We start from the raw sequence: 15246 nt of genomic DNA on the forward strand, positions 1-15246 counted from the left end.
ATTGGATTATCGGTCATCCCTTTGGTGGTTATTTAGCTTTGGACACTTTACTCACACCACCTAACATCCTTGGTCACCTGCAGAGACTTATCGTCACTTCACTCACACCATTTGTATGATCTTCTGGTCTCCCTGCCCATAAATTCTGTGTTCTGTGCACTTCCCTCTCACTTCACCTGATGAATGGGCTATACGGCAATAGCTTATAATTTCAAATAAACCTGTTGCACTGCAACCTGGTATCATGTAATTTTGTCCTTGGTTTTGGCAAACGTTGCTGGAAACAATTGTCATTTGGCTTTTCTCGTGTATCAATCTTTGTGGCACCTTATCAGACATCTTCTGTGGATCCAACAATATTGCTAAGTAAGGGTCCAGGACTAGTTTTCGTTCTTTTCCTATTTCCCTAATTTGTTTAAAACGGTCAGTTGTTACGTTATTAGCTAGCCACCTTTCAGCCCTTGCTTTCTTCAACTTTCTTTAAAAATGACAAATCTTTGCAGATTTGATGTGGAGGTGCTGGGGTGGACAAAGTTTAAAAAATCACTCAACACTAGGTAAAAATCCAACAGGTTTATTTGGAAGTGCTAACTTTCAAAGTACTGCTGCTTCATCAGGTAACTCTGAAAGTTAGTACTTCCAAATAAACCTGTTGGACTATAACCTGGAGTTGTGATTTTTAACTTTGCAGGTGTGTACAGTGTCTTTCAATTTAATACAACCTTAGCTTGCTTGCTTAACTGTGGATAATGCATCCTTGAGAAATTCTTTCTTTCTCAATGGGATAATGTTTTTGTTATTGGATATCTCCTCCTGCATCTATTCTACCTTTTTAACCTAGTTTGAGTTTACTAGCTAGCTCTGTCTTTACATATTTATAATTACCTTTTATTTGAGTTTAAGAATCTAGTCTGAGACCCACACTTGTACTCTTCAAACAAAATGTAAAATTCTGTCATGTTTTGATGCTACCAAGAGGGTTCTTTATGATGAGTTTAATCCCATACACCAGGACTATCTAGTTTCAAATCTTGAATACAACATGTCATCTTATTTTCTAGTTACTTTTACCAATCAGATTAAAGTCACACATAATTATTGAGGTAACTTCCTATATCCTACATCTGACTCTTCCTGTGAACTTTGTCCTGAGTGTAACTACGTCAGGGAGTCTATAGCATATTCCCCCAAGTGACCTTTCTACCCAAACTCATTTTACATCTTGTCCTTTTCAAGCTAATTAATAGTGCTACCCCTACCACCTTTTAGCTTCCTATCTTTTCAAAATGTCAAAATCTTAAATATTTGGGTCATAACCTCAGTCACCCTGCTGCCATATCTCTGTGATAGCAGTCAGGTCGTATATGTTTTGTTAACAATTCATCCTTTTTATTTATGAATACTACAAACGTTTAGATATAGAACCTTATAATTGTCTTTTTATCCTTTTGCCATTTCTGACCTTATCTGCTCATGTGCTAAGTTTGCACACGCACTTCCTTAACCACTCTGGTTAAGATGAGTAAAATTGTTACATTGTTTTTCCTATCCCCCACCCCCCACCTTTTATTTACCACATCAACTGTCAGATAATCTGTTCCCTTCGCTCTCTGTAGCCTTTAGTTGTACAACTCATTGGAACACTGGTCCAGCATGGTTAAGGTGAAAACTGTTTAAATAGTACAGCTCTGACTTCCCCATCTCTGCTGCTAGTGTCTCATGAATTAAAACTCACTTCTGCTACTCCAATCCTTCTGCCACGCAGACATTTATTTATCCAGTGTCAATTTTTCTGTGGCTCAAGTAATCCAGAGATCTCCCTTTGAGGTTAAGCCTTTTAATTTTGCCCCTAACTGCTCATAATCCCTAAATATAACACCTTTCCTGGACTTGTCTGTGTCATTGGTATCCAGATGTACCACAAAATCTGGATCCTTGCTTCTCCTCCTGCATGATTCTCTCCAGAGTAGTTGTCCCAAACCGGCAGATGACATTGATACTCTGGACCACCGAGAACTGTGTTTATCCCCTTGATAATACTGTATCAGAATTGAAAAATGTGTTGCTGGAAAAGCGCAGCAGCTCAGGCAGCATCCAAGGAGCAGGAGAATCAATGTTTCGGGCATAAGCCCTTCTTCAGGAATCAGGATACTGTATCAGACTACTGCATTCCTGTTAACAATCCCTACTTGAATAGTCATAGTGTCATAGTGCACAGTCAGTGTGCTTATTCTCTCTACAGCCCCTCCTGTCGTCCGTATAGACTGCAAAAATCTTGAATCTCTGCTTGTATCTTCTCAATCCCCCTACTTGCCTCATTCTGCAGTCACTTTCCCCTCTTAATAACCACCCTTCTCTGTAAAGTAAAGCAGTAAAAAATAATTTCATCAAAAATACTATAGAGGTTGCCTGAGCTTCAGATGCGTGTGTTGGAATTACTTTTTGGCATTGATCTTGTACTCATGAACCACCATGAATGTAGTGTAATTTGTCAAAGTAAGTTTATTGCAAACTTTTAACGAACTATGATTAATTTATTTTCTAGGTATCCAGACCATAGATTCTACACAAGCCTTGTTCCTTCCAGTAGGGGCATCAGTATCTCTCCTAGTGATGTTCTTCTTCTTCGATTCTGTTCAAGTAGTCTTTACAATATGCACTGCAGGTATGATTCAGAATAGTGTTTGAGGAATGTGAATATTGTTAAAGCGTTTTTCATATTTATTAACTGAACAACATTTGGCAAGTCACGTGGTGTTAAACATCCTAACTAACTACAGAAAATATTGGATTCTGGTAAAACCACTTGTGGCCAGTATTAGAGATTTGAGTGTAATTAATTCACGAAATAACTTCTCTATTTATAGCCTTCAAAAATTGTATAAAAAAGAAAAAACTTTTTAAAAGAAAGGTTAGATGTTAACTCAAAGGAATAAGTAATTGGGGAGATGGCCAACAGCTTGGCCAAAAAGATGGTTTTCAAGAAAAGTGATAAAGGAGGACAGCGATGACTTGTCATTAGAATTTCTACAGTGCAGAAAGAAGCCATTCGATCCATCAGGTCTGCACTGACCATCCGAAGAGCATTACTAACAGAGATTTCAAACACTTCTAGCAAGTCATAGCTGGATATATATGAAACACTGTAGACCATCAGAATTATATTGAATGTACCCTAATGGCTAGGCATACCCCCACTCTATCATTACCATCCAGCTTGGAGAAGCCAACCATTGTTCAATGCAGAGTGCAAAAAGGTATACTAAAAGCAGCAAAGGTGTACCTAAGAATGAGGTATCATGCTGATGAACCTACAACATAGTACTATTTGCATGGAAACAGTGCAAGCAGCATGCGATGTACAAGGCTAAATGGACTTAGTACCAACAGATCTGACCTAAGCTCCTGTCACATTCAATTGTGAATGTTGGTGAACAGTTAAACTACTAAGGAAGGAATAAAGGCTCCACAAATATTCCCTTGCTGATCAGGGAGCCTAGCACATCTCTGCAAAAGACCAGGATGAAACATTTGCACCCATCCTGAACCAGAAGAGTCGAGTGTAGATCCACTCCACCTCTGCTCCTTAGCCTCCTGCTAAGGTTCCTAATTTCTCAGATGTTAGTGTTCAGGCAAACTGAATTACTCCATCTAACGTTGAAACAGCTGAAGACACTGGATGTTGTAACATCTATGGGCCCCAACAACACTCCGACATCATTAATGAAGACTTGTGCTCCAGAATTTGACACACCACTAGTTAAGCTGTTTCAGTACAGCTATAACACTGACACCTACCCAACAATGCAAAAATTGCCCAGTTGTGTCCTGTGCTGAAAAAGCAGGACAAATGCAACCTGGCCAATTACTGCCCTGTCAGTTTACTGTCTGTCATCATTAATAGAGTGTTGGAAGAGATTGTTGACAATGTTATGAAGTAGGACTTAGGCAGCAATAACCTGTTCATAAGATATTAAGACAGAAGTGCAGAAGGAGACCATTTTGGTTCAGTTAGGTCTGCTCCATTCAATAAGATTAGGACTCACCTGAGAATCCTCACTCCACTTTCGTGCCTTTTTGAGTGTAACCTTTGAATCCCTTTTTGATTAGATATCAGTCTCCACTTTGAATGTTTCTTAATGACCAGTATCACTATCAATGGCCTCCTGCAGTAAGGAATTCACTACCTTCTGCATGAAGTTTATTTCTCCTCTCTCTCCTAACTGGGCACCCTCTTACCTCTGGTCCTAGACACTCCCACAAAGAAAAACAAACTCAGCATCAATGAGTGCAGGACCAGCCTACTCAAACTTTGTTTAAAGAAAAAGTCCTTCCATACCCAGCATCAACCTGGTGAACTTCTTCAGGGTTGCCTCCAATGTCAGTATATCTTTCTTTCGATAAGGGGATCAAGGCTGTTCACTGCATTTCAGCTGTGGTCTAGCAAGTGCCTTGTATTGTTTTAGCAAGGCTTGCCCTTTTTTTAATATACTCCGTTCCCTTTGAAATAAAGGTCAACATTTCATTTGCCGTCCCTTGCATACAGGTCATTCTGTTATAAATGCATTTTGTCAATACAGATTCACTGTAACATGATTGACAAATTGGGGGCACTGTTTCTGCAGCGCACAAACTTTTAAGACGTGTTGATTGTAACGCAATTACAGCACCAACACTTTTAAGGTGCTGTTTCTAAAGCATGATTTTTCTATAACATGGGGTTACACAAGAATGCAACTATCGTGTTATAGAAGAACTGACTTGTACCAGCTTTCTGTGGTTCGTGCACAAGGACCTCCAAATCTCCAATGCTGCAGCTTTCTGCCAGATTTTAATAGCCTTGCACTTTTCCACATTGCGTTGCATCTACCAAGTTTTTGCCAATTTAGGTAACCTGTCTATATTCCTTTGTCATCCTCACTGCTTGCCTTCCTGCATTTGTCATCCACCAACTTGGTGATAGTAGATCCACTTTCCCTCATACCAAGTCATTAATATATATTGTAGTAATTGTAGCTCCTGCACTGATCCCTTTGGAACTCATAGAAACATAGAAAATAAGAGCAGGTCATTCAGCATCTCAAGTGTGCTTCATCACTTATGATCAATAGCCTATTCCTGCTTTTCCCCATATCCATTGATCCCTTTCACACTAACTGGTACATCCGATTCATCTTGAAATCATAATTTTGGTTGCGCCTGCTTTCTGTGTGAAGAAATTTCTCTTCTTTTCAGTCCAACAGGTTTATCCTGTATTCTTAGTCTGTGATTTCCCTACCATTGAAAGCATCCTTCATTCGTAAGGGCAGCACAGTGGCTCAGTGGTTAGCACTGCGCCTCACTGTGCCAGGGACCCAGGTTTGATTCCAACCTCAGGCGACTGTCTCTGTGGCATTTGCACATTCTCCCCGTGTCTGCGTAGATTTCTTCTGGGTGCTCTAGTTTCCTCCCACAATCCAAAGATGTGCAGGTGAATTGGCCACATTAAATTGCCCATCGTGTTAGGTGTATTAGTCAGAGGTAAACATGTCTGTGTAGATTTCTTCTGGGTGCTCTGGTTTCCTCCCACAATCCAAAGATGTGCAGGTGAATTGGCCACATTAAATTGCCCATCGTGTTAGGTGTATTAGTCAGAGGTAAACATGGGGAAGAGGAATAGGTCTGGGTGGGTTACTCTTTGGAGGATCAGTGTGGACTTGTTGGGCCAAAGTGCCTGTTTCCATACTGTAGGGAATCTAATCTATTCTTGCTAGAATTTTATAGGTTTCTTTGAGTTCAACCCCTCACTCCTCTGTAACCAATTCAACCTCTCCTTGTATGTCAGACCTGCCACCCCAGGAGTTAGTCTGGTAAACTTTGCTGCACTCCCACTGTAGCAGGGACATCTTTGGATAAGGAAACCAAAACTGCACATGTTCCAGATGTCTCAAAAAGGCCTTATGTAATTGCATCAAGATATCACTGCTCATATCCTCTCATTTTGAAGGCCAGCATAACATTTATTTTCTACTCCTTATTTTTGGACACTTTTAAATTGCGTTTTAAATTTTCTCAATCCTCTGTCTTTCCATTTTTTGATTGTTGGTCATTTTGCAATTTGGGTTCCACAAGGATCCAATGCTCAAGTCCTGACCTCATAACAGCTTTTGGTTGAAACATTGAGAAAACATTGGTTGAAACATTGAACTCCAGAAGTGAAGCGACATCAAGGCAGCATTTGACTATGTATGTAGCCCTAGCAAAATTGGGAGTCAGTGGGTATCAGAAGAACCATACTGAACACACAAGATGGTGCCAGTATGATATCAATGCAGGAGTTGATTTGATCTTGATTTTCTAAAAGGAATTAGTTAAATATTTAAGGGAAAAATATTTGCAAGGCTTATGGGGAAGTAGTGGATGAATGATAAAAACTGAATTGCTACATGTTGCGCCAGCCATCTTCAGCTAATTCATCAATGACCTTCCTCCATCATAAAGTCAGGTTATGAAGTTTGCTGATATTTGTGCTGTATTCAGCATTGTTCGCCACTCTGAGAACTGAAGCAGCCATGTCCAAATGCAAGAAAACTGCATAGCGTCCAGGCTTGAGCTGATAGCAGTAACATTCTCACCACACAAACTTCAGGTAATGACCATCTAATAAAGAGAGAATCTGACCACCTCCCATTGAGGATCAATGGCTTACCAACATTGAATCCTCCATTGTCAACGTCTGGAGATCACTATTGACTAGAAACTGAACTGGACAATCCATAAAGCTACTGTGGCTATAAAAGAAGATCAGAAGCCAGGCTAGGAATTCTGCACCATGTAACTCTTGACTTCTTGATCCCCATCCGCCATTGACAGTGCACTCATCACCTGTAATGATGTACTGTTCACTTGCCTGGATTGGTGCAGCTCCAACAAGAAGTTGACATCATCCAGGACAAACCATCGTGCTTTTTTTAGCATCCGTTTCACCTCCACATTCACACAGTGACAGCATTGTGCATCACCTGCAACATACACAAAAGCAACTCACCAGGCCTCTTTGCTAGCATCTTTCAAAGGAAGGACAAACAACGTAAAGCATGGGAGCACCACCACGTTGAAGCTCTCCTCCAGATCGTGTACCATCTGACTTGGAATTGGATCAGTGTTCCTTTACAATTATTGGGTCAAAACCTTGAATTCCCTCCCTAATAGCTTTGCAGAGGTATGTACGCCCAAGGACGACAATGGATCAAGAAGGCTGCTCACTGCCACTTCGCGTGCAATAAGTACCTGCCTAGCCAGCACAATCCGGATTCCACAAACGGACAGAAATACTATTTTTTTTGTGTGTTGGAATTATTAAAACATTAACTTGTTTAAAAATGGTTCTTCACCTCAGGAGGCAGATAATTTTTCTTGTCATGTGCTAAGGCATTTTCTACAAGTGAATATGGAAACCACAGCATGGATATGACTAATTCCAATAGCAATCCACTTTCTTTTGTAGAAGATTCCTTTATAGATATAAGAAAATATAGGTATCAGCTTTCCATTTCAACTCAAGTAATATTTGCTTTTGTCATCAACATTATAACTCTGTAGATAATCCTTTTGAATGAAGGCCATTCTGTAATAAATTAAGTATGCTAACTGAACTAATTAAGTGTTTGGTCTCTTGTGTTTGTACTTTTACCCCTTCTCTGTAGATGAGATGCTAGCTGGAACTCACCAGATTTTTTTTCTTTCAGTTCTTGCAACAATAGCATTTGCCTTTCTGCTGCTTCCAATGTGCCAGTATTTAACAAGACCCTGTTCACCTCAGAACAAGTAAGTTTAGAATTCAATGTGCTATATTCACAGTGAATTTTGAGAATGGTTGTGCTTTTTATTTTGTTGACTCTCATTGATTATTTTGCCTTTTTCTCCATAAGGAAAGAATTAAGTCTTCTGCTTGCTTGCCTTAAGTAGCATTTATAGTTTACTGCAAAGGTATATTTCATGTGTACTGTTTAAATCTGCTTATTTTCTGAATGGTTAGTTGTGTGAACTTATCAAAGATCCCAGCGCTGGAGTTAATTTAAAATTGACAAATTTGCACTCAGCAACTCTACAGAATCTTTAATTACCAGTGAGTCAATAAAGATGAGAACTTCTGCATTTGTGTAGCACCTTTTACAACCTCTCTGTCATAAAACATCAGCCAATGGTGAACTTTTGAATTGTGACCGCTGTTTTAATTTAGGAAACGTGGTAGCCAGTTTGCACACAGCAATCCTGTATACAACAGTATAAAAAAGATCAAATATGCTCCTGTTGTGTAAACAGGGATAAAGATTAGTGTGGATTGCATGAACTCAAATTCATGCAGTGTAAATTGTTGTTCTCTTTGAGTTTTGGCATTATTGTGATTCAGCCCTGATTAATTCAAGGCTTCGACAGCATGGTTCTTGCTATTGTTCAGGTTGAAATGTTTTGCTTGAATTTGGAAATACTGGTTTAATTTTATATATCTCTCCCCAGGTTGGTGCATCTTCCACACATCTATCCTATCAAATCCCTAAAACCTATTATAAAGCCGCCAGTTTGAATATTGTCTTAACAATGTTCTCAGTGTTGGATTCCTAAAAAATCTCTGTCTCCAATGCCTCCATGTTTTTCATATTTGACTTTTGTCCCCTGCAGTTTGTAAAGCTGTGATGCACAGCAAGATGGATTGTTAAATATACAGATGCAGGTACTTATTTAATATTTAGTAAGATCATTGCTGGGTATAGATGGAGCTAGTGAAGTTCTAGAATGTCTTTTCTTTGAGGTCGCTCAGCACTGTGGACAAAAGGGGACATTAATTTAAGAATGATGAAGGCCCTAGGTCTAGCTCCATTACAAACATTGTGGAATGGATTTGCAGAAGTCTCAATTCACTTTGTCAGGGCTCTTGTGGTGCAATGGTAGTATCCCTCTGGGCCAGAAGCTCAAGTCACAGCTGTTCCAGAGATGTAACATCTCTGAACATGTTGATGAGAAAGTATCTTGACTGTGTGTGTGTGTGTGTGTGTGTTGCGCTTCCTCCCACAGTGTCCTCTCTCTCCCCACCCTCTTGCCTTCCAAAGCTGCTCCTCACATCCTCATAACCTGCTACTTCACCCTTGCACAGTTAGCTACATTTTCATAGGATTGTTTCTCTTAATTTAAAGCCTTTATTAATCTTTTGGCCATTCCACAAAACCTTTATTTACTGGTAAATAAATAAAGCAAGAAAAATAGAAATTGTATTTATTCAGTAACTTTCACAACCTCATCTCAAAATATTTCCTAGCCACTATGGAAAATTTATTAAAATGTTTTAATTTTTAAAAATGGCAGCTAATTTGAACACAAGAAATGCCTTTAAGTAGCAATAACATAAGTGGCTTTTGGTGTTTGTTGAGGAATGTTGTTTGACCGGTGAACTGGAGAGAGTCATCCTGCTGTAAATCAAATAATGCATGGAATATTTTATCTGCACTTAAATCAAGAGTCTCATTTACCCTCTCAAAATCTTAAGTGAAAGATGGCAGCTTTACTGCACTGAAATATCAGGCTAATTTATGGCATAAAGCTTTGTAAACCCACAGCCTTTTGAACAAACTGGGAATGCTGCTACTATGGGAAGGGCTGATACTAAACAATACGGTTTCATTTCTCCTAGTTTGTAAATAACTCGTTCACGTTTGGTTGGGATATGTGATCTGTATAAAGTAAATATAGAAAATGAGATCATCTTCCCTCATGCCCTCGACTATTTATTTCTCTCCAGGGAACAGGAGATTCGACGTTTCGGGCACAGGCCCTTCTTCAGGAAGGCATTCCTGAAGAAGGGCCTGTGCCCGAAACGTCGAATCTCCTGTTCCCTGGATGCTGCCTGACCTGCTGTGCTGTTCCAGCAATAAAGTTTCAACTTTGATCTCCAGCATCTGCAGACCTCACTTTCTCCTATTTATTTCTCTCTCCTTTTTGTTCATAGTTGCTGTAAAGAAATTGTTTACTATACTTGTCTGTGGTTGGATGAGAATTTTGGAGTGTCCTGGAGTTGCAAAAGGCACAGTATCATTACACTTTTTAAAAATAATATTTGTGTGCCTAAATCATAAATTGCTAGAAAGGCTTTTGGACAACCATTCCTTAATTTTAAAAAAAATTATTTCTTTAAGTAATTTTGGTGCATGATCAGAGTTGCTTTAAAAAGAAAAAAGTAGTTTGTGCCATATTGGCATAGAAATGCATTTGTATTTGTGGATGTATTGCATAGTTTACTGTGTTCTATTTGGCTTCACAATGGGGAAGTGTATTTGTGGGCATGGTAGCTCTATATTCATAAGAGACTTCAAGAGAGCAAATTCAAGGCCCAAAGTATTATGTTTTTATTATTAAATCCTGTTTCCTCATCTAAACAAAAATTGCAAACCTTTGTGACCAGACAGTGCTTTGGTGATGAAGAATCTCCGCCAGTCTGTGTGCATAACTTCGGCTGTTGATTTTCACCTCTTCTGAGTCCACAACTGTTTGGCTGCTTCACCCTCCCTCCAGAGTGCCTTTGTCTGCCTAATGCAGCAGTGTAGATACTGCCGAAAATGAGGTTGAGTGAAGTGCAGCATGAGTGGAGGAGCAATAAAAACCTAAATAAGAATGCTGAAAAGAATATGGAATCTGGGAGAAAAATACGTCATTGGAAGGAGAGAAACTCAGCTGGTGAGGGAGAGTGTAATGAGGTACATGAGAGAGAAAATTGATAGATGAAATTATAGACTTTGCTTTGAGGAGTGAATTTAATGCCTCAGAGCACCGCAATGGTAAATTTTATTACCGTAATATGCCAGGTGAAATTCTGAAGCATAATGTCATAATTATTTGTATTGTATTAACTTATAAGACTGCTTTTGTTCTTAAATTAGTGATTAGGTCAGTGATTAGTGGTTTTCATACACAATGGGCAATCATTAAGCCTTCTGTCTCTGTCCACTAATTAAACACCAGTTAAGATAAATTCTTAACTTCATGTAATAAAAATAGAATTTGGCCTGTGAAGCTGCAGTAAAAGTATGGGTATAATTATAAGCTGATGTAATCATGGAGCACAGTTCCCAAAACCCCAGCAAGTCTCATGGAATCTCACAAAGTATTTTAAACATAATTGCTCACTGCCAGAAGTCGTCCAGCCTAAAGTAATAACCAAGTACATACTGGAAATACTCAGCAGGCCTGGCAGTATAAATGAAGAGTGCAACTACCATTTCCCCACAGCTGCTGCCAAATGTAGTGACCATTTCCAGCATTTTGTTTTTATTTCAGATTTCCTATTATTAAATATTGTTGAAGATAATTTGGTAACAGAGTTGGCCGAAGTGGACTGAAAGAGAGAGATCATTAGGAAGGACAGTTGATGAACAATCTCAGATATTGAGAAATTAGTTAATTACAATCAGCAAATATCCCAGTGAAGAAGAAGGCATAAACTTACCAGGGTTAACCAGATTAATTATGGATAGTATTAAATTGAATGAATAAATATACAATATGACAAAAATCAATGGTAAAACCAAAGATTTGGGCAAGTTTTTAAAAATGTCAATAGAAGATGGAGAAAAAATAATGGAGGAAAAAAGGGACAGAGGGCAACCTAGCAAGTAACATAAAAACAGACAATATGAGCTGCTTTAAAGATTAAAAGCAAGAGAGACACAATAGTAAACATAAGTGCCTTATAGGATGAAGCTGTGTAAACGATAATGGGCAGTCTGGAAGCGGTATAAGAGTTGAATAACAACTTCACTCATCTTTCACAGTAGTCGGCATTAGTAGCATTTCAAATATATTAAGTGGGTGGAGTGTACAACATGAAATAAATATGTGAGCTGTCACTGGAGAAAAACTACTCGGGAAACTCGTGGGGCTGAGAAGCCCCCTAGACCTGATGGGTTGCTTCCTTAAGGTATAAAGGAAGCAGCTGCAGAGGTAGCGAATGCACTGATGTAATCCTTAGATCTTGGGAAAAGTCACAGCAGATTGAGAAAACAGCTGATTAACACCTTTATTCAAAAAGGGAGGGGGACAAAATTCTAGAAGATAACTACAGGTCAGTTAGCTTAACGTCTGTCATTGGGAAAATGGTGAGTTTGTTATGAAGGTTGTAATAGCAGATCATTTAGAAATGCTAAGTATGATCAGGCAAAGAGAACGAGAAGTCATGTCTGATAAATTCATTGTCTGTTACCTCCTCAAGGAATGCTGAATAGATAAAAAGGGAGCCAGTGGATGTAGTGTATTTGCATTTTAAAAAGGTGTTTCATAATGTGCCCCAAATTGGGCTACTTAATAAAATAAGAGCCCTCCGTGCTAGAAGTGGTATATTAGAAGATTTAGAGAATTAGCTAATTGGCTCACATGGAAATATTTCACCTATTGCTGGTCAGAAATCTGCAATTCCCTCCCTAATGGCATTGTGGATCAACCCACAGCAGGTGGACTGCAGCAGTTCAAGAAAGCAGCTCACCACCACCTTCTCAAGGGGACCCAGGTATGGGCAATAAATATTGGCCAGCCAGTGATGCCCACATCCCACTAAATGAATAAAAAAAACAAATTGGCAGAAAATTGGGATAAAGAGGGATTTTTCAATATTGCAGTATGTAATGAGTGAAGTCCCCAAGGGATCTGTGCTGGAGCCACAGTTATTCATTATAGCATTAATGATTTGGATGGTAGAGGTCAATGTAATATTGCCAATTTTGTAGATGATACAAAAATAGTTGGGAAGGCATGTGGTGAAGATGAGCCTACGGGGGGGGGGGAGGGAGGGGAGGAATGTACACAAGTGCGTGAGCCAAAGTTATTAGATGGAATATAATGTGAAAAAACATACTTCTGTAATCTGGCAGGAAGAATAGAAGTTCTTAGTCTTATAAGTAGGGAAAAACTGCAAAAAGCTGCAGCACAGATGGATTTAGGGGACCTCAAAAATGAAGCACAAAATGCTAGCATACATCTTCAGGTAATTGGAAAGTCAAATAGAATGTTGGCTTGTGTTTCAAAGGGAATAAAGTATTAAAAAAAAAAGGAAGCCTTGCTAAAACTATATAAGGCACTGCTCAGACCATAGGTGAATACTGTAAACTATTTTGGTCCACTGATCTAAGGATATGTATGCTGGCTTTGCAGGTAGCCCAGTGGAGTTTCACGAGGTTGATCTTGGATATGGAGGGATTTCCTTATGAATAAATGTTGAGTAGGTTGGGTCTGTATTTATTGAATTTTAGGAGAATGAGAGCAGACATTGTTGCAACCATATTTTCCCTGAAGGGAGTAAGTCTGTGGGCGTCTTTACTACAGAGGGCTGTCGAAGCTGAGATGGACATTTTTAATCAATTTTAAGGGAATTGAAGGTTATGAGAATAAGGCAGGAAAATGGAATTCATGATGATCAGATCAACCATGTCTAATTAAATCATGAGGCAGACTCTCTGGGCAAAACAGCTGACTTTTGCTCGTGTCTTACAGTCTTCATAGAGTCATACAGCGTGGAAACAGAACCTTCAGGCCAACCATCCATACAGAATATAATTCCAAACTAAACCAGTCCCCCTTGCCTGCTCCTGGCCCATATCCCTCCAAACCTATTCATGTTTTCATCCATGTGTCTTTTAAACATTGTTATTGAACCCACATCCACCACTTTCGCAGGAAGTTCATTCCACCCACAAACCACTCTGTGTAAAAGATTTTCCCCTCATGTTTTTTTTAAAATGCCTCTCGTTTTACCTTAAAAATATGCCAGGAGAAAATGAGGTCTGCAGAAGCTAGAGATCAGACTCGAGAGTGTGTTGCTGGAAAAGCACAGCAGGTCAGGCAGCATCCGAGGAGCAGGAGAGTCGACATTTTGCGCCAAAGCCCTTCATCAGGATATTTCCTGATGAAGGGCTCTGGCCCGAAACGTCGATTTTTCCTGCTCCTCTGATGATGCCTGACCTGCTGTGCTTTTCCAGCAACATGCTCTCGACTTAAAAATATGCTCCCTCGTCTTGACATCCCTCATCCTAGAGAAAAGACAACAGCCATTAACTATCTATACCCCTCATAATTTTCTAAACTTCTATTAGGTCACCTCTCAACCTTCTACGCTCCAATGAAAAAATGTCCCAGCCTACCCAGCCTTTCATTTTAACTCCAATCTTCCATACCAGACAATGTCCTGGTAAATCTCTTCTGCACCCTCTCCAGCTTAATAATAATCTCTCTATAACTGGATAAACAGAACTGGACACCGTATTCCAGAAGAGGCCTCACCAATGTCCTATACGACCTCAACATGACTTCCCAACCCAATACTCAAAGGACTGAGCACTGAAAGCAAGCGTGCTAAATGCCTTTTAAATACCCTGTCTATATGTGATCCAAACCTGAAAGAATTTTGTACCTGCACCCCGAAGTCCTCTATTGTTCTACAACAAGGCCCCATGATTAATTCTCTAAGTCCTACCCTTGTTTGTTGTACCAAAATGCAATTCCTTGTATTTATCCAGATTGAACTTCATCTGTCATTTTTCAGCCCATTGACCCATTTAATCAAGATCCCTTTGTAATTTTAGAAAATCTACTTTACTGTCTATTATGCCACCAATTTTAGTGTTGTCTGCAAACTTAGTAACCATGCGTCTTTCATCTCTAATTGCCTCAAAGTATTAAGTTACATTTGATTATGTTCCCTATTCGATGTATAATATTAAAATGGTTGATCACAGACTGTGTGATTTCATGATTTCTTTTTAGATGATGTTTAAGAATAAGTCCAAGTATATGAAGGCCAGTTTACCAACTAAGAGCAAACAGGAATAAAACTGAACTTCCTGAATTGAATTCCTCAATAATGCATGCAACCTTACTACTGCAATTAGTAAAAGCTCTTCATGATCTCCTCTGCACCATTTGATAATGTTTTGTCATTTCATTTGGTTTTTATTTCTGCCATGATGCACTTCTATGTGTGATGTCCAGTCTCCAAAATTTTTGACAAGTTGCCAACAGGTTTTGGTAATGATAGCTAGGTTTGTGCCATAGAGGGAAACTCAAATCAGGAAGTCTCTTCATTTTAGTGGATACTTCCATCGATGTCATCCCTGTTTCTCTTCCAGGGAAATGTGGTGGAGGGGTGAATGAAATCAGGCTCACTGGCCCCAGAAGAAATATTGATGCAAAAAGGTGGGGAATTGTAGAGGTAGGCCAGTTCGAAAGTTC

General features: G+C 39.3%; 1 protein-coding gene across 1 annotated transcript in view; it reads left to right on the top strand.

The window, feature by feature from the left end:
- sppl3 (signal peptide peptidase 3) overlaps nucleotides 1–15246 on the top strand; it is a 200732-nt gene that overhangs the window by 120117 nt on the left and 65369 nt on the right. Inside the window, exons 4-5 of the mRNA XM_043715932.1 lie at nucleotides 2546–2665; nucleotides 7728–7806. Of these exons, the coding sequence (XP_043571867.1) occupies nucleotides 2546–2665; nucleotides 7728–7806 (199 nt within the window). The remainder of the gene's footprint in view (nucleotides 1–2545; nucleotides 2666–7727; nucleotides 7807–15246) is intronic.

This window comes from Chiloscyllium plagiosum, chromosome 25 (genome assembly GCF_004010195.1).
Source record: "Chiloscyllium plagiosum isolate BGI_BamShark_2017 chromosome 25, ASM401019v2, whole genome shotgun sequence".
Taxonomy (NCBI): Eukaryota; Metazoa; Chordata; class Chondrichthyes; order Orectolobiformes; family Hemiscylliidae; genus Chiloscyllium; species Chiloscyllium plagiosum.